This window comes from Dermacentor andersoni, chromosome 1 (genome assembly GCF_023375885.2).
Source record: "Dermacentor andersoni chromosome 1, qqDerAnde1_hic_scaffold, whole genome shotgun sequence".
Taxonomy (NCBI): Eukaryota; Metazoa; Arthropoda; class Arachnida; order Ixodida; family Ixodidae; genus Dermacentor; species Dermacentor andersoni.
Genome location: NC_092814.1, coordinates 399,332,035 through 399,357,761, shown reverse-complemented (window position 1 = coordinate 399,357,761; position 25,727 = coordinate 399,332,035). Strand labels below are relative to the sequence as shown.

General features: G+C 44.9%; 1 protein-coding gene and 1 long non-coding RNA gene across 3 annotated transcripts in view; both read left to right on the top strand.

Annotated features, from left to right (window-relative positions):
• The first annotated feature begins 6,942 nt into the window (after window positions 1-6,942).
• LOC126518594 (transcriptional adapter 1-like) overlaps window positions 6,943-25,727 on the top strand; it is a 146,042-nt gene continuing 127,257 nt past the window's right edge. Inside the window, exons 1-3 of one of the 2 annotated variants that reach the window (XM_055064925.2) lie at window positions 6,943-7,660; window positions 7,750-7,786; window positions 7,850-7,904. In XM_055064925.2, coding sequence (XP_054920900.2) covers window positions 7,491-7,660; window positions 7,750-7,786; window positions 7,850-7,904 — 262 coding nt within the window. In that variant the 5' untranslated portion in view covers window positions 6,943-7,490. The remainder of the gene's footprint in view (window positions 7,661-7,749; window positions 7,787-7,849; window positions 7,905-25,727) is intronic. The other variant, XM_050168368.3, reaches the window with a different exon arrangement.
• On the top strand, window positions 11,991-23,365 carry LOC129381784 (uncharacterized). Its single transcript, XR_008609907.2, has 3 exons — window positions 11,991-12,314; window positions 22,020-22,086; window positions 22,193-23,365. It is a non-coding gene; the product is annotated as an uncharacterized lncRNA (long non-coding RNA).

The window sequence follows — 25,727 nt, the reverse complement described above, 5'->3', positions numbered from 1 at the left end:
CAGCTACGATCGAGGCATATGCTTTTGCGGCGCTCGTTTGAAACCTGTCGGACGTTCTAAATTGCTGTTTTAAGGCAATCGAAAAGATTGAGGCACATTTTGGACCACCGACGCTTGTGAAAGGACGTCAGATTTATGACTACAACCATGTATATCGTGTCAAAGAAGTAAACATCATGGACATCACAGCGAGGTGCTTAAATTAAATTATGGTGTTTTAGGTGCCAAAACCACGGTGTGATTAGGAGGCACGCCGTGGTGGGGGACTCCGGAATCATTTTGGACCACCTGGGGTTGTTTAACGTGGACCTAAATCTAATTACACGGGTGTTTTGGTATTTCGACCACATCGAAATTCGGCCGCCGTGGCCCGCATTTAATCCCGCGACCTCGTGCATAGCAGCCCAACACCATAGCCACTAAGCAACCACCGCAGGTCGCGAAGTATATTTGTCACAACGTACGTAGCAAGCATGCTTACGACGTCGAACTCAAAGTTAGTAGCAAATAATTATTTTATGCCACTTAAATGACCAAATACGGCCGTGGACGTCTCTGAACTGTCAATGGTCGCTTCATTACATTGGAGCGTGCCTTGCACCTCACAATTGTAGAGGTTTTGGCGAATTGGCAGGTAAGTGCTTTTTTCTCCGTTGACAAAGTACCTAGAGCATATTCTGGTATTGTCGTTCGGGCTCGAATGTGAGAGGGCATTATCGCTGAAGCATCATAGAGAGCAATCAGCTGAGACTAAACAACATGAAGACTGAACAAATATGCGCTAGCGTGCGCGAGAGAAATACTAATTTTCGAATACTCGACGTGTGCTGCAGTGTACTCCAACCTTAGTTCTGTTGTTCTAAGCGCTAGAAAATATCGGCACGAATGAGCTCGGTTCCATGATTTCGCGTCTGGATCTTGGCGCAGGAAGAAACACAGCGCGTACAAAGCTAGATTATAGACACGTAACAACCACTGCGCGTTTGTTTTGGAGTAAGACGAGCTAACCAACTACCTAAACTAATTTACAAGACGGAATCAGTTCACACGTTTTTATGCAGTTGACGCTTTATTGTGTGTTTTTACGGATGCCGCTGCTGGTTGTATTTTTTATTTTTTCTTGTTTTTGCATTTACGTCTTAGTTCGTTTAACAGAAATTCGCAAGACCGACACGAACTGCGACGATCCACTTCAGGCGCCGGGTCGCTTCCCCCGGTTTTGAAGGGAAGCGGTACAATTTGATGCCGACATCCCCTTCGCGGTTGTGACAATCCTTAACGCAGAAGTATCTGCGCTTGTTCTTTTTGTTCACACTTCTCCCGAAAAAGCTGCCAAGAGCCCGCGATGAATCCACTGGAAAATTGGAAAAGCAGGCTTTAAGGCGGGCCTGAGCGCACCACGGACAATGGTGAAATGACGGTGAGGGCCTACCCGCGGGTGCTCACCGCCGCTGCTAGGTGGCGCGACATGTACAGGCAAACTTCATTGCAGGGTGCTTAGTAAGAGGCGATTGGAGGATTGGTGGAAGAAAAGTAGGGAAATGACGAAAGACGGAGACGTACAAAAGCACAGTTTGCAATAGGGGATCAAAAAATTTCGGCGTGGTAGTTCATATTTTTTTTTTCTTTTTTCATTGTTTAACCTAGGTAGGACATTAGGCAGTATAATAGCAAGAGCTTCGTGGCGCAACCCACCACTCGGTTCCAAAGGGGATGCTCATAACATCCATCCAAACATCCATCCACCAATTGCATCCGAAAAATAACAGCCAAACCTTTCCAAGGCAATGCCGAGGTTGTATTTGAAGAAAAAAAGAGCAGGAAAGAGACCCAGGTGGAAATGGAGCTGGTGCTGACAAATTTCAACTGGAAGAAAGCCAAAGAGAAAATTCCTAAGGGCATAGCCACAGGGCTAGACGAGGTTCCCGTTAAGCTGATTAATCAACTACACTCTTAAGCAAAATTACACCGTATTGCCACACAACGATAACCGCCATCTGTCTTGTCCGTATTTCCTTTCTTTAACGCGGTGAGCCCGGTACTTCCCAGCAACGAACGGCATGCGCGTTAACAGCATGACATAGCATTTCGGACAGGAAAGTAGCGGGCGCGGCGTTTTCAAGAAAGGAAACGCAAGCAAGGCAGATGACGATTATCGTTGTGTGGCATACACCCGGCCCAAAGGGTGTACTTTTGCCTAAGAGTGTAGGACCAAAAAGTAAGGAAGCTCTAGTGAAAGCAGTGGATAAAACTTTAAAAGATAGCGAATACCCGACAGTTGGCGACAAAGTAGAATGAATTTAATTTATAAAGGTAACTAGGAGAAAGATAGAATTCACGCTATAGACCATTGACCATTACATCGATAATATACAGGCTAGCAATGCAGGCAATCAAATTAAAGCTTCAAGCATGGGCAGAGAATAATGGCATTTTGGGAGAACTTCAGAATGGCTTCAGAATAGGTAGGCGTTTAGATGATAACTTATTTGTTCTTACTCAGTGTATTGAAATATCAAAAGTAGAAAGCAGACCGTTATATGTAGCCTTTTTAGACATTACAGGAGCATATATGACAACGTAGACCGCAACGTGTTGTGGGATATTCTGGAAAGGGAAGGCTTAGGTGACGATAGAGAGATTAATTTTACCTAGAAAATACCGTTTGCGTTGAATGGGAAGGGATGAGGAGCGAGGAGAAAGTTGATATCAACAAGGGCCTGAGGCAGAGGTGTCCTTTATCTCCACCGCTGTTTATGGTGTACATGGTGAGGATGGAGAGGGCGCTAGAAGGAAGTAATATCGGTTTTAATCTCTCATACAAACAGGCGGGTACAGTAGTAGAGCAGCAGCTTCCAGGTTTATTTTATGCGGACGATATTGTGTTGCTAGCTAACAAGCAAAGTGATTTGCAACGTCTGGCTAACATCTGTGGACAGGAAGGCAACTATTTAGGCTTGAAATTTTGTGTTAGAAAATCAGGTGTTATGGTATTCAATGAAAACAGTAAACAGACAGTGGCGATACAGGGCCAGGAAATACCTCGGGTAACAGAATATAAATACCTTGTTATATGGATAAACGAAGGCAATAGATATATGGAAACACAGAAAAAACAATAACAGTGAAGGGGAAGAGAAACGCAGCCATAATGAAGCACAGCGCACTATGGGGATTCAATAGGTACGAGGTGCTCCGAGGTATGTGGAAAGGTGTAATGGTTCCAGGCCTTACATTTGGAAATCCGGTTGTTTGCTTTAAATCAGGGGTACAATCAGGACTCGATGTGAACCAAAGGTCAGTGGGTCGCCTCGCATTGCATGGGGCGCTCACGGGAAGACTACAAATGAAGCTGTGCAGTATGATATGGGCTGGACTAGTTTTGAAGTGAGGGAAGCTCGCAGTAAAATTGAGTATGAAGAACGACTGAGGAATATTGAAGAAAGTAAATGGGCTGGGAGAGTGTTGAGGTATCTGTGCAGGGAAAACATTGATTGACAGTGGAGGAAAAGAATTAGGAAGCTTACCAGCAAGTATATGCGGCCTGTGGGGTGGGCAACACAGCAACAAAGAAAGTCAAGCGGAAAGTCAGAGAGGCCGAAATAATCTTATCGGTGGCGGTAATGGAAAAGAAACCTGCCATGAGTAACTAATTAAGAGGAAAAAAAACGAAATCAGGAAAGAAACAATTTATGATAATGGCCATTTTGCGTTTCACTGCTGTAACGAGTTTATTTTGTTTGCATGAGGGGCACCTCCGTGTCGGCATCAGCCAATACTTCTTTTGTGTGTGAGCTCAAGCTCCTTCAAAGAAGCAGTGGCACGCTTCCTTTCCCGTTCATTCTTCAATGCGTGGGTCCTTTCTGTTCTCGTCTTCCTCCTGTCGCGCGTTCGCTTCACAGACCATTTGAAGCATCCTCTTGGTCAGTTGCACAGTCAAGGTCCGATTTCTCGGACTCCCTGGGGGCCGCGAAAACGTCAGAAATATAGGGCAGTTCGAGAAAATTAATGCATGTATTTTATTGCCCTTAAAGGGCCCCTTACCAGACCCCATAACAAATTTTGGTTATACGCTTGAAGTTGTTACGTGTCCTCTAGGGAGTATTCTGCCGCAAAAAAAATTTCAAATCGGCTCATTAACAGCCGAGATAGAAATATTTTAGTGCCGCCAACACATGATTTCAGGAGGTGAGCTCCACTGCCAAGCTCTCTCCACTCGCCCCGTCTATCCTGCGCAAGCGAAATTCCTTCCCTGCGTTCTCCCACACCGGACCTCCAGGATCGCGTCACACATACAACAAGGGCACGCCCTCATTTCTTTTCTCCTCGCTTTTTTTTTTCTTTTTTGTGACGCTGCGCACTTGCGCTGACGGCGTCGCGCGTGAGCTGTTGTGATTGTCTCGTTTCGCGCAGCGCACGATGTTGCGCACTGTGTGCGAGGACACCTGACTAGCTGTGTCAGTGCTACGCGAATACTGAGGCGGATCACAGAGCATGATCCCGCGCTTTCGGTGTCTGCGCGGGCGATTGCTCGACGTGAGAACAAGCAGATGAAACGGATTTCTCTTGTTGCGGTGCGAAATAAAACGAAAACATGCAGACATTCGGTTCGTGTGTTTTATTATTTCTCTAAGCATTAATTAGTCTATTCAAGCAACATATTTCACAAATAACAGATGTTGCCTTGAATAATTCTCGACTTCACGTGTCACCACGAGCGACGTCACAGTGCCAACAAGTGTACGTAGGCGCACGTGTACGTCAACCTCCGGCTTGGAGCGCGGCAGCCACGAGGAGAAGGGGAAAAGGCGTTCGGTTTGAAATTTCAGGTCTTTCCGCGGTGCGTAGCGATGTAATACTTTGCAAACACGACTGTTATCACGCAATGTATGCCCTGCGCTTGTCAGCTCAAAATGGCCATACTTTGTGATGAGGGGTCCTTTTGGACTCAAATCGCCACAGACACATCCGAAAAAGATCTCAATGCTTGCCAGTATACTTATTATGCATATTGGTGCTCGTGCTGTGACAGAAGATGGCGGGTGCACGCGTGTATAATTTAATTAAGGAAAACATACTGTGTCCCGTGCCCCTTTCTACACTTGTTATGCTTCACCGCGTAGCATTTCTGTACTAAGGCGAAGCTGACTTTCGGGAACCGGCGTTATGCAACGCGTCGTGCTTTACGAGCTTCGAAGACAATTATGAGGATGACAAAGGCGGAGTCGATGACATTGTTGACAGCCGCGAATTATTTTAATGAAAAACACGGCGTCGAACAGCAAGAAGCTTGGTAGCGAACGTCGAAGCAGCTATATAGGCCTATAGCGTTGCCGCGGTGGTGGCTACTGCTGCTAGCGGTTCTGCGTGCGAGAGCGCCAGTCCGAGGCAGCGAGTTAATCAATATGGCGGAGGTGGTGGCTTTGATTAATGCGATTTAATTCGGACCTGCAGTCATGGCAAAAAGTCCGAAAAATCGGACAGCGAAGGGTTCTTGCATCCGGAATTTCACATGTTCATATATATATACTGAGTCTATTGGGTAGGTGATTGTGCCGCGAGGCTGTCCAAATTATCGGGCATTCGGAAAGCCGGTCGTTGACTCTACACTGGCAACTCCTCCAGCCGACGACACGGCGTCAAATTAGATTCTTCACGATTCCTCTCTGTTACTCGAGCCAGCATTACCGCGACTTAAATTTCGTTCTCTTTCAAAAAATTTACTTCCAATTTTTCCTGATACAAGCACAAATTCCCTTAGTTTTCCGTGAGTATTTCCAGACTATTCAAAATCCCCGAGAATTCCCGGTTTTCCCGGTTGGTAGACACCCTGTTATAGTTCCTCAGCCGATGTTGTAGAAGAGTTCAAGGCAAAGCATTGTATGTACGTACATAGCCCAAAGCCAAAGAACTTAATTCCCTGCTTGGCATTTGCCTTCTTTCGCGATAAACATTTGTCCCTCGTTCTTTCATTCTGTTTTGCGAACCCCCCGCAACTACATTTGCACAGTTTATTTGTGAATTTTTTGTTTACATCATAAAGTGCTCCCGAACGTCAGGCTCATGTGCGAGTATGAGACACACCGACATATCCTACATTTCTATGAAAGGAATAAAACAGGCAGGAAAGACGCCAATTAAGTAAAAGGGATCTCTGCGCAAAACTACCCACAGAATGCCAAAACACAGAAAAACAGTGCGAGTACATTCCATCCCAAACAATGGAGACCTACAGCGAAATTAATATGCGCAAATGAATTCCTTAATTTATTTCTTAATTATATTCACAAAATTGGCTTTTTGTATGCACCAGAAAAAGTTGTGCATTCAGATAAAAAAGACAAAGAAGGGTCAGCATACATATGTTGCATCAGCCTGCTAAGAACAGTATAGCAAAGTTTAAAGTGCAATTTCCTTTTTAGTCGTGCTTCTCTTCGCTGACTAAGACCTTTAACGTAAAAGTGCAGCCTTGTTAAGACATAAAAACGCACAACTGCTGACGTGAAATCATCAGCATGCAATTTGCAGCCTATGGCATAGCCAAATTTAAAACTTTAATTCACTAGAATATCATGACATCAACTATGCTGTCGCTGCAAAGATCCTCTTTGCTGAAGAAGGTTGTAAATATATATTCCCTCAAGTTTCTTTAATGCTTCAAAAAGCAACTTGGAGGGATACAGCAATCCTCCCCTGTAAGTCACCGTGTCTTGTTGCGCTGTGTTACCTGCACCGTGCTCTGCCAGATGTTGCGCGAGCGCGCGACACCACGCGCAACGCGGCGTGGTTTCGCGAAAGATGTAAACAAGAGAGGAGGGTGGCCCAAAAGGCGGAGCATCGCCATGAGCAACGCCAAATTCCGGCTTCACTTTTGCTTCACCGCGGAGGAAGGAAACTAAGGGGAGGCCCTGACGTCACTCTTTGTGAAGCAAAAGTGAAGCCGGAATTTGGCGTTGCTCATGGCGATGCTCCGCCTTTTGGGCCACCCTCCTCTCTTGTTTACATCTTTCGCGAAACCACGCCGCGCTGCGCATGGTGTCGCACGCTCGCGCAACATCTGGCAGAGCACGGTGCAGGTAACACAGCGCAACAAGACACGGTGACCAACGCAAACCCGCCCACTCAGCGCCTTTGCCACGGCCCGAAACCTACCCGAGCAACACGTGTGAGCGCTCAAAACCATAACAACGCCGCCATTGTGGCCTAAAAGGCGTGGCCATACAACAAAAAAAATAAAAAAGCAGCAAAAAAATGAAAACCTACTACGTCATTTCCGCCACACTTTTCTCCTAGCGCGCGGAGGGGGTAGGGCCTCTCCTTAGTTTCCTTCCTCCGTGTGCTTCACAAAGAGTGACGTCAGGGCCTCTCCTTAGTTTCCTTCCTCCGTGGGGTAGGGCCTCTCCTTAGTTTCCTTCCTCCGTGGTAGCAGCCATAGAGTTAGTAGAACCTTTGAGGATGCCATATAGATTCCTGTGAAAAGTCATCCATCTATGGCTAACTTTTGGCTACTTTTGGGCCTTTGGCAATGTCACTCTGCGCCATCTAGCAACACTGGTCAGAATGGGGGAGGACCTGGAAGGACTTCAATGGCGGCGTGCACGAACCAGCTCGTAGCGGCCAAGCAAAAACTTTCTTATGTTTTGGGGGATCGTTTCAAAACGTACGTGACTTGATCGTAACAGCTTCAATTTAAGGGTATCATTATAGTTCACAAAAAGCCGCTATACCCAATGATCCTCTTTCTTGCAGATACATGAATTGCTTGAAACTTTGGTTCAGCCAGAAGGTAAGATGCTTTTCACCGATAGCGCAAAATATATTGTAACGTTGCTTTAACGTTACGCCGCAGCTCACCAAGGAAGATTTTGACTCGGAGGTCAGGAAAGTGCTGAGTCAAGAAGGAGGTAATGTTCTTTCGAAACAGTTGCAGTAATCGCACCGCCTCGGCGGCGGCGAACTGAATGGGCAGGAGTTGCCGCTAACACGGCCGCTGCTGTCGTCATGTGTTGTGCGGCCGTCGATGGTAATCCAAAGCAGCCTAGATTTCAACGCATCGATGGCCATCGTTTCCGGAACTACAGTGGACGCTTTTGCTTGACAGAGCTATGTAGGGCCAATTTTGATAAAGCACGCAGCCATGAAATGCACCCCGTAATGCACAGTATCATCAGGCAAACAAGTTAAATCCGTCCTTGGAATTGCTGCGCGTTCAACCTTCCGTACATGGCCATTTTTTCATTTTTCTGTTCAGTTGGATGTTGTAGCATGTTGAGCTATGAAGAAAAAAGGTGTAACACAATTGACTTGGCATCACGTTAATAAAGGGCCCAGTCGTCATGGATACTCTGTAAACATCCGTACAAAGCATACGGGGTGTACAGCACAACCAAGGAGGCGAGACACAAGCGCCAACTTCCAACAAATGTTCATGTGAAGCAGGACAGAACATATATATACACGAATTCAGAGCCACTGCGCACAGTCATGACTTTGAAAAATTTATATGAAATCGCCCGGAAAAGCAAGTTCTTTTCCTATTCATCATCATCATCCTATTTTATGTCCACTGCAGGACGAAGGCCTCACCCTGCGATCTCCAGTTGCCCCTGTCCTGCGCCAACCGATTCCAGCTAGCGCCTGCTAATTTCTTAATTTCATCTCCCCACCTAGTCTTCTGCCGTCCTCAACTGCGCTTCCCTTCTCTTGGCACCCATTCTGTAACCGTAATGGTCCATTGGTTATCTAACCTACACATTACATCACTTGTCCAGCTCCTATCTTTCTCCTAATGTAAATTAGAATATCGGCTGCCCCTGTTTGCTCTCTGATCCACAATGCTGTCTTCCTGTCTCTTAACGTTATGCTTAACATTCTTCGTTCCATCGCTCTTTGCGCGGTCCTTAACTTGTTTTCAAGCTTCTTTGTCAGTCTCCAAGTTTCTGCCCCCATATGTAAGTACCGGTAGAATGCATTGATTGTACACCTTTCTGTTTAATGATAATGGTAAGCTTCCAGTCAGGATCTGACAATGTCTGCTAAATGCACTCCAACCCATTTTTATTCTTCTGTAAATTTCCTTCTCATGATCAGGGTCCCCTGTGAGTAATTGACCGAGGTAAACATACTCCTTCACAGACACTAGAGGCTGACTAGTGATCCTGAACTCTTGTTCCCTTGCCTGGCTATTGATCGTTATCTTTGCCTTCTGCATATTAATCTTCAGTCCAACTCTTATACTCTCTATGTTAAGGTTCTCAATCATTTGTTGTAACTCGTCTGCAGTGTTGCTGAACAGGACAATGTCATCTGCAAATCGAAGGTTGCTGAGATATTCGCCATTGATCCTTGCTCCTAAGCCTTCCCAGTTTAATAGCTTGAATACTTCTTCCAAGCATGTAATGAATAGCATTGGAGAGATTGTGTCTCATTTTCTGACCCCTTTCTTTATAGGTATCTTCCTGCTTGTGTAGAATTAAGGTAGCTGTAGAACTTCTGTAGATATTTTCCAAGGTATCTACACAACCATTCTGTACTCCTTGATTACGTAACGCCTCTATGACTGCTGGTATCTCTACTGAATCAAATGCCTTTTTGTAATCTATGAAAGCCATATAGACAAGCTTATTGTACTCTGCGGATTTCTTGAAGACCTGATTAAGGACATGGATGTGATCCATTGTAGAGTATCCCTTCCTGAAGCCAGCCTGTTCCCTTGGTTGACTGAAGTCCAGTGTTGCCCTTATTCTGTTGGAGATAATTTTGGTAAATATTTTATTTAATACTGGGAGTAAGCTAATGGGCCTATAATTTTTCAATTCTTTAATGTCTCCCTTTTTGTGGATTAGTATAATGTTTGCATTCTTACAGTTTTCTGGGACCCTTGCAGTCGATAGACACTTCGTATAGAGAGCTGCCAGTCTTCCTAGCATTATGTCTCCTCCATCTTTGATTAAATCGACTGTTATTCCATCTTCTCCTGCCGCTCTTCCTCGTTTCATGTCTTGCAACGCTCTTCTGACTTCATCGCTAGTTATAGGAGGAGTTTCTGTATCCTGTTCATTACTGTTTCTAATGGAGGTATCCTGACTCCTCTGGGTCTGTATAGGTATAGGTATAGGTCAGTATAAAATTGTTCCGCAGCTTTTAGTATATCTTCGAGATTGCTGATAATATTACCCTGCCTATCTTTCAATGCATAAATCCTGGTTTGTCCGACGCGTAGTTTCCTTCTCACTGTTTTCAGGCTGCATCCATTTTTTACTGCTTCCTCTGTCTTTCTGATGTTATAATTTCGAATATCCCTTATTTTCTCCTTGTTGAGAATTCCGCGAATTCTACCTGATCTCTTGAGTTGGACACTTTCATTCTTTGTTGTTTCTATATTAGGTCCTTTGTTACTTGGGAGAGCTTACCTGCTAATTGCCTTGGTGCCTTACCTCCCACTTCAATTGCTGCGTCTGAAACCAGCCTAGTTACAGTTTCATTCATTGCCTCAATTCAATGAATGCCAACCTGAATTAGTCTGCTTTTACCCTTACTGCGTCTAGGTCGGCCTGTTTTTTCTTGACCGATTCTTCTCTTTCTTCAAATTGAGGTGTACCCTACCCCGCACTGACCTATGATCACTGCACCCCTTTACCCTACCTAACACTTCTACATCCTGCACTATGCTGGGATCAGCAGAAAGTATGAAATCAATTTCATTTCTTGTTTCACCATTAGGGCTTTTCCAGGTCCACTTTCTGTTGCTATGCTGCCTGAAAAAGGTGTTCATTAATCGAAGCTTATTCCTTTCCGCGAATTTTAGCAGCATCTCTCCTCTAGCATTCCTAGAATCAACGCCGTAGTTGCCAATTGCTTGTTCACCAGCCTGCTTTTTCCACACTTTTGCATTGAAGTCGCCCATTACTACAGTATACTGAGTTAGCACTTTTCTCCTAACTCAACATCTTCATAAAACTGATCTACTTCATCATCATCGTGACTGCATGTTGGAGTGTAGGCTTGTACTACCTTTAATCTATACCTCTTATTAAGCTTGATTACGACTACAGCTACCGTCTCATTAATGCTTTAGAATTGGTCAGTGTTGCCTGCTATCTCGTTATGGATTAGGAAGCCTACTCCTAACTGCTGCTTATCTGGTAGTCCTCTATAGCAGAGGACGTGGCCATTTGTCAGCACTGTATAAGTTCTAACCTCACTAAGGCCAATGATATCCCAAACAGTGTCTGACAGTTCCTCAAATAGACTTCCTAAGCTAGCCTCGCTCGACAGAGTTTGGCAATTAAAGGTTGACAGGGGCAGTTTCCATTGGCGGCCTGTCTGGACCCAGAGATTCTTAGCACCCTCTGCTGCATTTACAGGTCTGACCACCGCCTTGGTCAAGTGCTCTGCAGCTGCTGGGAACTAAGGGCCACTGGGTAATTGATTGAGTGGGAAGTAGTGGCCGAATACTGAACCAGGGAGGCCAATTCCTGTTCTGGTGAAGGAGTGTCTTATTGAAGCTTAATGCGTCTTCCTAATTTGGTTGTACCTGGAATAGTATAGCCTCACTTGCCCTTGATGTTTTTGCTGGTGTCAGGTGCCACTCCAAGCCTGAACATGTAGCGTACTGGGAAAGGTGAATTCGAGTTTTCCACCTTCAAAAAAAAAAGAAGTGTGATTAAAATCTACACATAGTGAGCTTGTGCATCATTGCCCAGCCTGTCAATCATTTTGGCTTCAATTACCAAAGTGACCCCACAAGAGATCAAACATGAATGTCTGCTTGGTATTTATATTTTATCTGTTTCTTCTATACGTCATGTAGGCATATTGAAACTGCACAAAAGCAAAAATTTTATTTACTGAAAGCCTTCCCAAGACGCAAAGAAAAGATATTTGAAGGTGGCTGCACGGGTAACGCTCTTACTGCAACATTTTCCAACTTCACGGCCAAATTCAATGCAGACTCAAAAAGTACTATCAACCTTTTTCTGCTCGGTTTAGTTTGCTTAAATGTAAATAATTTCCATGCGTTTTCTGTGCTGTCTGCAAAAGAAAAAAAACATTTAAAAGTGCCGAGCACAGACCAAATGAGAAAAGCTTTGTAACTTTGTTGCTCCTTTGCGCATTTTTTTTGCCCAGAAACTTCAACGAAGTGCCAAATATAGAATGTTTGCAACATTCCTGCACAGTGTTGTGTTCCTACAAGAAATGCAAGATCAGAAACAGTTTGTAATGAGGAAGAAGCGTGCATGGACAGGGTGAACCAGATCGTTTATTGGATGCCTGTAATGCACTCACTCAGACAGCCGGATCACCAGTGCTTGGTGAGAACCATCCGGCTGTTTCTGCTCTGCGTCGCCTGACGGTTATGCTTGGCGCTACATGCTTAACTGTCAAGCACACCCCTTTACAAGTTAAACGTTTAAGTTTTTCCGAAAAACCTCATTTTCAAAAAAAGGCACTCTGGTCCCAATTAAAAAAGAAGAAACATTTGGTGGAAGTCCGCTTACGTTAGTCAAAACATAGGTGCGATATTACGCTTCCTCATTTGCTTTATTCACAAAATATGTTGAATGCGCTCAGCAACGGTTGCCACAAATGAAGGAAGGCTTGCATGGGTTTTTTATTGTGGCGAGAACAGTGAATGTGTTTTCTGCTTAGCTTGACACTACTTGTGGTGCTCAAGGAAATTCGTTGCGTGTCACTCGCAGCTATTACTTGAAAAGGTTTAATCTCCTAAGTTGGCAGTTCCTTCAACGGACAGCACAATCAAGGGCGCCCTTGACTGACCGTGGGCACGCATGCCGCGACTGAATTCCTGGCACTTCCACTTTACTGACTTCTACTGACCCTGGATGGCAGGTGCATGGAGCAGGGCCACATTCTTGAGGATGGGAGACTAATGGAGGTGGAGGGGGAATTATGTTTCAGAAGAACTTCAGTTTGGCCTAGTTGGTGTTTACTGCCTATCATATTGACCGCAAATAAAGATGGGCACAGCGGAAGAGCACACAAGAACAACACGGGCAGTATTACCACCCATGTTGTTTTTGTGTTCTGCTGTCCCCGTCTTTATTTGCGGTCAATATGGTATGCTGTAGGGAGGGAAGCTTGGTGCTTAACAAGACCACCCACACCAACACAGGCGTTATTTCGGTGCCCAGTAGTGGAAAATAGCCACCTCACAGACGTGTACTTGGCACGGCACAACTCATGCATAATCACGGGTTCGACAAAAGTTTTTCTGGTCAGGCACAGAATGAAGAGAATCACGATCACTGACCAAGTCTGATTAATTATCCAACGTTTTGGAACCACATACGGGTTCCTTTTTCACTGAGTGGACAGGAAATTGTCGTCACTTATGTAGCCAGCACGGGACGTAACGATGGTGCGTAAATGGCAGGTATAGTATCTGCTGTCCTGTTCATTGTAGGTGATGTCGATAGAAATGATTAGCGATTCTAGCAGCCGCCAGGACACGTTCTTTTCTTTGGTGACAACAGTGGCATTGTCCCATTCAATCTTGTGATTATGTTCTAGCGCATGCTCGGCAATGCAGCCTGTTGTGTGACTGTTATTTCTTATGTCACGTTTGTGGTCTCTGAGCCGTCCGGAGAACGTCCCTGTTTCACCAATATTTGCTTGATGGCAATCAGCGCATGGTTTCTTATACACACGACTCTTGGGAATGATTCAATAGGCAGCCCGTCTTTCATGTTCATTGGCTGGTGCCGGCGGAGATTGCTGGTCGGGATGCGGGTGCAAGTTTCGAAAATACGTTCGAGGCATTGTTGCACTTATTGTCCCATTTCTTTAACATGTTTATTGTTGTAAATCACTTGAACATATTATCGCTTCTCACATCTACAACCATCTGGAATGAAATGACCTTTTCTTTTCAGATCATTATGGCTTCAGGAAAAGCTAATCGTGTGATACCCAGTTATTTGAATTTACTACTGACCTGCATTTTAACGTGGATGATAACCAGAGTGTATTTCTTTTTTTAGATTTCTCTGCCTAATCTTCTGCCTGTCTTGATTCGCTTGCATGTTATCCTCACTTCGTAACTTTCTTTCATTCCGTCACAGTTGTCAAAAGCTTTTCCTCACCACTATGCGATGCAACCGCTGGTGTACCATAAAGAAGTGTGCTTGGACCCTTACGTTTTGTAATTTACGTTAACGACTTTCCCAATAACATTTCATCCAGTTTATGTCTTTTCGCAGATGACTGTCTTGTTTACTATATGATCGGAAACTGACCACCCGACCATTCAAAATAATCTTCACACTACAGTTGAACCTCACAATAACGAAATCGGCGGGGCACGCGAAAAAATTAGCCTTCGCGAAAATTTGGTTGTTGCGAAAAGAGACAGCACAGATAGGTAATGCATTGCCGAAGAAAACTTTACTGTCAAAATTTCGTTAGCCTACATTGCAAGCTTTGCTCAAGGATATAGAACTGCATTGCCAACAGTACAAAGTGCATTGCACGCGTCGACCAGCAGTGGCAGTACCGCCATAGCGTTGTATTCTCGGTGAATTGCTTTGGGAGATGCGATCACTTTGCGAGATTTTACGTAACTCGCCACCGGACGCAGCGTAACAGCGCATGCAGCAGCATTCCTCCAGTGCACGCTGTTGCTCGTAGGCCTCCGACGCATCCGGTTCCGAGCGCAAAAGTGGTCGTATCTCGTTTACCCGAAGGCAAAAAATTTAGATAACGTCCCTTTTGCACAAATGAACGTCTGGCGCTGAATCCGCACGCTGTGGCTGTCGGGTGGCACCAAAACCAGCATTCTTGAAGCAAGGGATGCATATTCTGGGACAGTCATTCAATCATGGCCCGATGCGTGACACTCCATATGCTGTGACTGCCATCTCAAGCGCCATACACAATTCCATGTCAGTGGGATGTGGATTTCTTTGGTTTTGCTGAATTTTTCTCACCGAGGTGCACATTACACAGTGTAACTGCTGCGATCGGTGATTTTTGTTCGAAACGAGCATTCAGTTTGCGTTCAGTTTCACCTCACGGGATTGGCCTAGGCCTCACCGAGTCGTCAGCCGTGGGGAACGCAAACTGAATGTGCGTTTCAAACGGCGATCTACAATCTTGCCTAGTAGGCATGCAAAACCCGTCGTCACATGTTGGTGGCAACGTGCATGTCGCTTCAAACGGGCGATTAACAAACAAGATGGTGGCCATGACGTGTTTCCAGTGCACTGATTGCTTCCGGCGCTTGGTTGTTTTTGTGAACAAGAATGGCAGCGCCAACACAAGTGTAATGTGGTGGTATTTTTTGAAATTTTGGTGCAAAACAATCGCATTTGAGCATATTTTGGAGCTTGTTAGCCTTAAGCGAATAGGCAATATGCGGAGTTATGTTCCGGCAAATTTCGCTGATGCGGGATTGCAGTACAGCAACATTTCGTTGCCGGGAGCTACAAAATGCATGTAAAGGCATGTAAAGCCCCACAATTTAATTTAACAATCTGCAACAAAACATCCAAGACATTCGGGTGCATACGCCGAAACCTGCAAAACTAACTTAGCTCCATTCGAAAACTAGCATATCTAACATTTATTCGTCCGCAATTGTAATTCGTCTTGTCTATTTGGTCTCCCCATCAAAAATACCTAATTGAAATGCTCGATTCCATTCAAAACAGAGCTGCCCGGTTCATTTCTAACCGTTATAGTCCGCTCGCCAGTGTCACCCAGCTTAAGAACCTTAATGATATACACATACTTGAATATCATCCTTCTATTTCACTATTGTGTTTATTTTATTTTCCTGCCCGCACCTAATTTTTGCCTCCGGAATTGCCTTCTCAATCATCACGGCGCTTAGATAATCCTCTCTGCTTTAACCGCATATATGGAAAAAATCATTCAATTCATCTGCATTACACGAAGCAATTAAGCTCTGGAATGATCTTCCTGACAACTTAATCCTTTTTTCTGACCCTGGACAGTTGAAAAACCACCTCTTCCTGCATTTATCACTTTAGTATTATTCTAAATGTTGTTTTCTGTTATACTACTTTCAGTCGCATTAAATGTTCTTTTATTTTGTACTACTGTTTCACTTGTACTTGGTTATCACTTTTTGCCATTTTTGCATTTGTTTTGTATTTTAATCCTTGTGTTAATATGCCCCTTTTATGCCTTTCTTTAATTGACTTTGTATTCCTTTTGTGTATTTGCCTTGTACCGCATCTGTTGTACCGTTACTCTGGTTTATTATTTCTGTACTGTATATCTATTGGTATGCCCCCTCACCCAGTGCTCTTCGGGGCCTGTGAGCTATAAATAAATAAATAAATAAATATTGGCGGAACAGGAAACTTTTCCTGATGGCTCAGGGACCACAAACTTGACATAAGAAATAACAGTCACATGATGAACTCCATTGCTGAGCATGCGCAAGAACATAATCACAAGATTGACTGGGACTGTTGTCGCCAAAGAACGTCATCCCGGTGGCTGCTAGAATCACTAATCATTCCAGCGACGTCAGCTACAATGAACCAGACAGCAGGGACCATACCTGCCATTTACGCACGAACGTTATGCCACGTGCTGGATACATAAGTGACTATGATTTCTTGTCCAACTCTGTGAACAAGGAATCTGTACATGGTTCCGAAACGTCGGATAATTCATCAGACTTGGCCAGTGATCATGATTCTCTTCACAACTCATACAGCTGGTACTTATTTTTAAAATGGCTCACCGCACCATTGCTGTCACATGTTACATGACAATGGGTGGGTGCTTTTTCATCTAACATTTCGTGCACTTTATTTAGGGCACAGCAGGCATCTGCTGCATCATGGTGCAGGTTGTCGCTTATGACTGCAAAGCTGTGTGCTGTTTTTCTTGTCGGGGCGATACACGTGAAGATGGAGATTTGTTTTCTGTGCCAGTGGTATGATTGTGCTTCATTTGAGAGGACAGTTCAGTTTTCTGCAAAATCAAAATGCAAAACAATGCTTCCAGACTGCACGCACTTCTTTGCCTCATGAATAGCCACAGCTTGAGTTCTGTGTATGTATGTGTAGCTCTTTTACAAAAAAGGGTGGGAGGCGATGTCTTGATTAAAGGGACACTAAAGGCAAATACTAAGTCCACGTGGACTGCTTAAATACCAATCCAGAAATCTTGCACTGCTTGTTTCGTGCCAAGGAAAGGCTTAGTTTACCTATGACAGGGCGATGGCCGTTTTGGAGTGAGCTATTTTGAACATCTGGAACATCTCACGGATACGACGCATCATAAACAGCTTTGAGACGTGCTCTCTCAGGTTATTAGTGATGACACAACTTCCTTCATGTTCCCGAGAGCACTCAAGTTAGTCTTTGGAGAAGTAGTCAAGCTCAGCTTGTACATCCGATGAGCTTGTACAGCCTTGACCTTGTTTACGGATCAAAATTGGACCACAATCCATGATTTTCGTGTCAATTTCGAGCCTCTTTGAGCATGTACGTTGTGACAGCTTGGTCTGCCTCTTGAATGTGTTTGCTTGCAACTACTGGTGGCACAGTAGGTAAGAGACGGAGGCGCTCTTGATAGCACCTTGGAGCCTCATATGCTTTCTTCAAGCTTTTTAACGTGCATGCCCGACATTCTGTCACAGGTGATGTCCTGACGCTTCCATATGCAGTGCTCAAACTTGAGCACATCTTCGTCACTATGATGCTTTCAGTCTCGGCCCATTCTCTCTTTTGGCAAGAGTGTCTGCTGCATTTGTGAATGGGAGGGCTTCAGTGGTGAAACATCACAAGTGGATGTATCTGTTAAAGCAATCAATTTCCTGAAGAAATGCCTTGTCTGCTTCATTGCGGGTCTCGCTCGATGAGGACAGTATTTCTTTGAGGTGCGTAAAGCAGTGATGGCAGACCTGGTAAGTGGCGTGAATAACCTAAACATCTGGCAGTAGCTTCCGCAGGCAGGCAACATTCAAAATGTTCACGCAAAGAAGATTTTTTTTCTTAGCGATATTCTTCTTGTGAATGTGTAGATAATTGGCACAGAACACTCGGACCAAGCTGTGAGCCGCATGTAGTGAACAGCTAGCCCAAGTTGAAATGTTTGTTGAAAGTGCTGCACTCTTTCTGTCGCTTTTTCTGTGCTACTGTTGTGACTGAAGCTCCAGAATGTCTCGCGATTTCGTGTTTGATGAACAAAGCCGTCTAAAGCTTTCCACTTTGAAAACAAGCAGGCCATACTCTTTGTTGAAGGACAAAGTCCGTCTGGCGGCACCAGCGGCCTGCACTGCTCTCGGCATGGGAAAGTACATTAGCAAGGTGCTGACAGAACATCAGACAGCTTTGGCAACTTTTGGCTCAGTCAAGCTGCACGGTAATTTTTCGGTAAAAATGGAGGTGTAATACAGGAAGACATCTGTGAGTGACGCAGAAAACATGTGATGGTGGGAAATGAAATAATTGGCTTGGAAAATGACTCTGGAAATGCTTTGTAGAAAGCTTATGACACACAGTGTGTGTTTCATGAGGTGGTTCTAAAGAAGGTTCTAGTATCCATTGCACCTGGGGATAGGGAAGGGATACAGGCAGCAAAATAGCACCTGTCAGCCCCATGCTGGTGCACCTTTTGATTATGGAACTGCTCAATCAGTTATGGATTAGCCAAGTCCTGCCTTGGCGCTGCTTACAGGTTCTTTGCCAAGTGTGTCATGCAGGTTTTGGCCTAGTCAGCCAAAACATGCATTCGCTGTGTCTCGCATGCTGTTGACAAGTGAATAATGGAGGCATAAATGCGACGCCCGCAGAGGCTATACTGCATTTGCACATAAAGTCACCACGAATATAACCTAGGGGGGATTTTTGGGCTCTGAGAAGAAGGAGGTAAAATATTACGAATATAATGCTAAGTGATATTGCAAAGAAACTGGAAACGACACATAAAAGCCGATGGCTGCTGTCGCAAAATAAAGGACGAGTGCATGCACAATTACTTGTCACTGCTGACATCCTTGTGACTGTTGGCAACAATGGTCCTCCATGATGTTATTGGACAGGCAGCTCTTCAAAAAGGCCCATAAATCAACTGAGAATGGCACAGCTTTTCACTCACTGGGCCTCTCCGATTATCAGTCCCGGACTGCTTGGGGCTGCTGTCCCGCATTTGATTTTCTCGAACAGATTCGGAAACTTCACCCACCAGTCCTAGTGCTGCCAGAATCGTGTTTGTTTTTCATGGACTGGAAGTCACAGACTGTCTGCAGACTCTTGAAGCTGTCAGCAGATATTTGCTTGGACATGCGCAAGCAGCTAGCAGACAATGGCTGTCTTAAAAAGGTGCAGGCAGTGTTTGACACAATGTTGTAAAAGATGCCATGTGCTTCTGCATACTTTGCACATTCCCGATTGGAAGTATTGTTCACTCGGCTATAACTTCGCTATCGATTCCGTTACATCGGTGCTTTGTGTGCCATCATGGGAGCTTTTACAAGCGGTCTAATTGCTGCAGCTTTTGTCCTCATGTTTTTTGAGAAACCTAGTGGTCAGGTGCACATGCTTGCTTTTCTTGATGTGTTTCGCAAGATCTCTCATGCTCATTGCTACATGAATAGCAAACAGGTCAATTTTGCTTTTCAGGTGAGGGAAACTGGTGTGCGAGGAAGCATATCGTATTGCATATTTTGTGCCGGTAGCTGGGGTGGTATATAATCGGAGCTTTGCCGATTGCCATTAACATACATATGTTGATACCTTCTGTTACCAAGTTCAAGTGTTTGCTTTTGTATGTGGAGGATTAGTAGATGGTGTACGTGTGCTCTGTCCTAGACTCGCGAAGGGCCTTTAGTAGACAGTCTCATGAGCTTTGAGGATATCAGCGAGTGCTTTCTGCGTGAACAGCGATGTGGCATGACCGTGATTTTGCTTATGTTCGCATGGAAATTCTGCTTAAATTTTGCAGGCAGTGAGCTAGCTTAAATACAGCGGTTAAGAGGCATGAAGAGCGAGAGCACGACATAAAACTGCACTTTGCGCACACATTCTACGCACTCAGGCTGTGATCCTACTACGCAAGCTTTATGGTTGCGTCGGTGACATGGCCTCTGAGCGTGCACCGTTTTGGAGGACATGCTATGAATTTGCTGCGTACGGGGCTATGGCTAGAGTAGACGGCAGCCAGGAGAGTGACTTCCGGTCACTCTACTTTTGAATGAAATCTCAGGCAGTCCCCGACAGCTGGATCCCATGACTGTGACGCTCTTCTGTCGGGGCTAGTCAGACCGGAAGCCGCAGATGGTTTGCGGACAGTCCAGGACTGCATAATCGAAGAGGCCCACTGTGCACCTGGTGACTCTGAAGGCCACTGGTTGTGCGCACCTGCACAGCAGTGTCGGTTGTCTCGCTCAAGCTTGAGAATAATATGCCATAAGCATATTGGTGCAGCATTAACAGTGTTCTAAATTGTGGGGATTGTGTTTATTCATTTTGTTGCGGCACCATAGTGCAGCCTGTTTTGAGCATAGGGGCCGCATCGTGGCGAAGTCGCTTTCAAACACTGCATGCGCGGGCCACCACTTTCCCTCTCTCTCCGAGGGCACCGCACAGCAGCGGGACCATGAAACACTTGCTGCTGTCTGCCCCCAAGCAGACCAGGGGCTCACTCGATTGGTCTGTTTGGGCAGGAACTTGTGTCCCCTCTCTCCTGGTGGCTCAAGCCTACCGGGGGTGCGGGGAGAAGCTCTTGGACTCTTGCGTATGGCTCTTGCATATTGAATTCAGATTCTCCCGGTCAGCCCTGTTGCTCACCGGGAATTGTCGACCCCCTGGGACAGGTGCACACCTATTTGCTGCTCCTGTTCTGGAGGAATGCAGCTCGCCTTGTGTGCATTGTCTTACTGCACTGGGTTGCTCAACATCGGCTCATTTGAGAATAAAGCAAATGAGGGGATGTAATATCACAACGATGGTTTGCCTCACACAAGCAGACTTCCATCCAATTTAAAAAAAAAGTTGACCAGAGTTTCTTCCTTATTTTATTTTTGAAAATGAGCTTTTTTTGAAAGAACTTTAACTATTTGGTCTTGTTTTGCATTCTTTGTAGGAACAGAATCTTTTGCAGCAATGTTGCGAAGGCAGCATTTTATATTTGACATTTTTTTTCAAGTTTCTGTATAATATAGAAAATGCTCTAAGGTGCAATGAAGTTACAAAGCTCTTCTCACTTGGGCCATGTTCGGAATTTTTAAACATTTTTTCTTTTATGTACAGCATAAAAAAGGCATGGAAATTATTTACATTTTAACATATCAAAATTAGCAAAAAAGGTTCTTGACACAACTTTTTTACTTTGCACTGAATTCCACCGTGAAGTTTGAAAATACTGCATTGAGCAGGACACCTGCAGCACCACCTTCAAATATATTTTTTTTGCATGCTGGAATGTGTTTTGGGAATAAAATTTTTGGTTCCGTGCAGTTTGAATATGCCTACATAACATATAAAAAACTGAGACAAAATAAAGATATCAAGCTGACATGCAGTTTCGATCTCTCGTGGTATCAGCCACGAGCTTTCCTATAAACTTGAGTTTGTAGGATTCCTTTGAGCTGTGGCAGATACTATACCACGGAGTGCTAGGTCCTTAAACGATTGCTTCAGGGAACACAGCAGTAATGTGCGCAAAGTGAAGGACAGTTGTGGCACCTGCAACTAATTGCAGTATGTGCAGATGTCAGCCACAGATTTAGGAAGCTGGCGTAATATCCAAGAATAAAGATAAGCTGGTAAGGGACATAATTGAGGCCAAAGTGATTGACAGGCTGGGCACATGATGTGTACGGTTGCAATGTGTAGGTTTTAATAGGAAAAGAACTTGCGTTTCTTTGGGCCGATGTCAGGTAACTGCTTTGCAGCTGTGTAACATGTGCACGAGCTCTGAATTCACGCATTACATGTTCTGTCCTGCTTCGAATGTACATTAGTTGAAAGTTGGTGCTTATGTGGCTTGCCTCATTCGTCTTCGTTCTTCTACAGTGATGTACCAACAAACCCAAACTGCTCTCGTCATACAGTGTGTTTACTGTAATTACCATATTCCAATGTGAGTACAAGTCCTTGAAAACCCTTGAAATTGTAAAGTGTGCTTTCAAGCCCCTTGAAAATCCTGCAATTCCTTTTTTCTCTTGGAAAAACCTTGGGTTTTGTAGACCCAGCAAACTTCCCATTTTAGATACAACAGTACAGAAGAAAAAAAAAGGAAAAAATAAATGAAAAAAAAAGCGGATCCCACGTTCTGTTGGAATCTACGTAAGCGAAGCTTTCTTTGCTGTTTGTTTTGATCAACAATAATTAGCGATGGTGTTGATGGCGAAAGTGGTGAGTTGATGTTAAACATTACCTTGTGGGCACCACTGCTGCTTGTCTGCATAGTACACAAAACACACAGCGAGATGTGTTTGCTTCACGTGTAGTTGTCTGCCATTATTCATAACCTCTGAGAAATTTAGCATTGTCATTGCCTCACCCAGCACATTGCATCGTGGCAGAAGTGTTAAACTTCAATTGAATTATTGGTATGTATACCAAAATCACAATCGGATTATGAGGCATGCCATAGTGGTGGACTACGGATAAATTTTGACCCCCTGGGATTTTTAACAAGCACCTAAATCTAAGTGCATGAGTGTTTTCATATTTTGCGCCAGTTGAAATGTGGCTTCTGGGGTTGGGATCGAACCCGCAACCGTGAGCGATGCCATAGCAGCGTAGCTACCACAGCAGATGCATGGTGTTGATTTGATGTGCAACTGCTTCTGCACTGTTGTCTAGACACTACGGTGCTTTATAGTGGCTTTGCTTCTGCACACCATGCGTCAGTTGTCTGCTTGACAAATTTCCATGGTGTCCATTTTTCAGAAGTAGCAGAAATGTACCGTGCCATACCTTGAACTTAAATTTTTCCAGTTTGTCCGCAACTGGCTGTCGTGTCTAGTAGCAGGGTTTCCTCGCCTTTTTCCTCTGCTGCCCTCCCCAATTTATGACAACTGTGAGCAAAGAATGACAATGCTGTTGTTCAGTTGTTTTGTGACTGTGTTGGTTCTACCCATTCTCTGCCTCCTCTCCCTACCTCCTCTCTACCATTCTATCCCCCTCCCCTCTGGACTGTTGCATGTTAGTAAAAAGGTAAGCTCTGCAACTTCTGCTATGCTTTTGCTGGGGGTCACGGATAACTACAGCAGTCAAGAGGGTATTGTGGATATGCCCAGGGAGCTCCAGAGGGCATTGCGCATGTGCGATGTGATGGAAAGGTCCAAACAGGTTTCTCGCATCTCCTTTCCTCTCTCTATACAGTTGCCAACTGACTTTACGGACTCCAAAAATTCGGATATGCTCGATTATTCGGTCTGCTTCGTGGCACCGCCATTCTCCCCATAGACCATAATGTATAACAACTGCCAAAAGTTCGGACACCTTGCAACTTCTCGTCTGATTTTTTGGTAACTCCTTGAGCCAACTCTATCAAGAGCACCATGCACCGACTCTGACCGGTGCACGGTTCGACTTGCTGAACGCCGTTTTTGTTTTGAACAGAGCCTCCTTTCTGCCCCCGAAGTGGCGCTACTGCAAATCCCCGCTCATCATCATCGTTTCTGCCTGGTTCGTGGCTACAGCAGTTCCGGTCTCGGCTCAGTAAGCCATGTCAAGACAATCCAGCAGCTGATTTGTTTCTTCGTGCACGATGCTGCGAGTAGGCCACGTTTTTCGTTTGTGCGACTGTTATCGGCGTGACGGCGTGGTGAAGTTTGCTTTGCGTGCTGTGTTGAGGTTGCGGTGATGCAACGCGGCATACGTAAACATCGCGTCAAGTGTCTAATGGCACCGACAGTGCCCGCGCAGACTGCGCTGGGAATGCCGGCAAGCGGGTGCCGGGAGGCCTAGGATTTGTCGCCTTCCGATTTGCACCCTACTGACGCCAAAAGTGTTCTGCCGAGACCTGTGCAGTGGTTCCGGACACCGTCTCACTTCACAGTTTCACAGGTGCTCACACTGCTGTACTGACATGCGCAGAACTCAATGACGGCGAGATCATTCGTCAGGTTTGTGCTGCACCACTGGACGATGACTCCGAATCGGAAGATGACGCACCATGTGCTACGCTGCCGTCGCATGCAGAGCGTGCACAAGCAGTGACTGTGCTTTCAGCCGCCTATAGTGACCGTACGGCCAGGGGGGGGAATCTCCGTATGGCTCCCATTGGCCGTTTTCGAGCAGACGCTCTTTCGACGCTAGCGCCAAGGTCCCCTTCAGTTACGGCCCTAACCAATGGGCGACGCAGAAGCAAAATGGCGGCGCACACGATTGTTTACGTTGTCATGGCAACAGGAATAGCAGCCGCGCGGCACCTCCTCTCCCAAACGTTTTTCTTTCCTTTTTGTTTTTATTATGCCGACCCGCTCCCTTTCCCCCATGCCGCGCGCGCGCCGCTTACTTTCTTTTTGTTTTTACCCGTAAGCGGCGCGTTTTTTTTTTTATAGCGCGCTAGTTACGGCGCGCCACGCGCTAGCTCGCAAGCAATGCGCGCGCTACGCAGCGCATTGGCATTGCTAGCGAGCAGGCGCGTGGTGCGCCGTGGGCTATGCGTTGGCACGCACGCAGTCTTGCCCATACTTATATTATACCAGCATGTGCGGGACATAAAAAAAAATTCTACTTCCAACACAACAGATGTTTAGTCTCGCTTTATTGACTTCGTTTTCGAAAACAGATTTTTCTTACAACGTGGTGTGATACACGCTCAAAAAATGAGCAAAAGTGAAAGGTGCATGACATATACAAGAGTATTAAAGACAAAAGTTCACAGATGGTGAAATAAAAGAAAGCGCTAGAAAACGAGAAGGCCATTTCATGTACACACATAAAAAAAAAAAGATTTTTATATAATGTCCTCAAGACCGAAATGTAGACGAGCTCCTGATATATGCACTAAGATATTGCACAAGATTGGATGACGTGTATGACATAGTCATGACAACTATAAAAAGAGAAAACTCACTGGTAATGGCAAAAACAATGACACGCGAAATACCTGAAAAATAGAATAAAATGCTAACATTGTTTGATTGAGAGCCATACCAAAAGAAAGCTTACTTATAAATCTGCACGGAAGTATATAAAATGCGTGACATGTTCATTACTGCTGAACAAATTGAAAAAATATGGCAGAAAAAAAATAACATTGTACTAAAAACTGAAACGCACATCACATTACTTTGCACTTGGCCACAACTTGAGTAACGGTGGCAAGGGGAACAGAAGGTAGTCGGCTTTTGCAGCAGCACATAGAAAACATTCGTAGAAAGGCTTATTCCACAATGAAAGACCAGGTAAAATAAGCCAACAACACGACTTTTCTTTTGACCCAAATGCAATGCTTAGCAATAAAATTACGTCACTTAAGGCACTAAGTCGTACCTACTGGGCTCTCCTTTGTATAATAAACACGAACTGCAAAAATCTGCATGTAAGACACTTGCAATGCTCATGCTTTCCAGAAGAAAAAAAAAGCGTATCATGTCTACACATGAAGGTTGTTCGCGCGGTTTTCCCAGCGGGGGTTACTGAGATAGTACACAAACACTAACAGTAATTTTTCAGCTGTTAGTAGGTTTGTAGAACGTGATACACAGAAAAAGCACTGAGGGCGGTATGGAAAGCTGGGCAAGTTACTGAAGTTGCAGAATG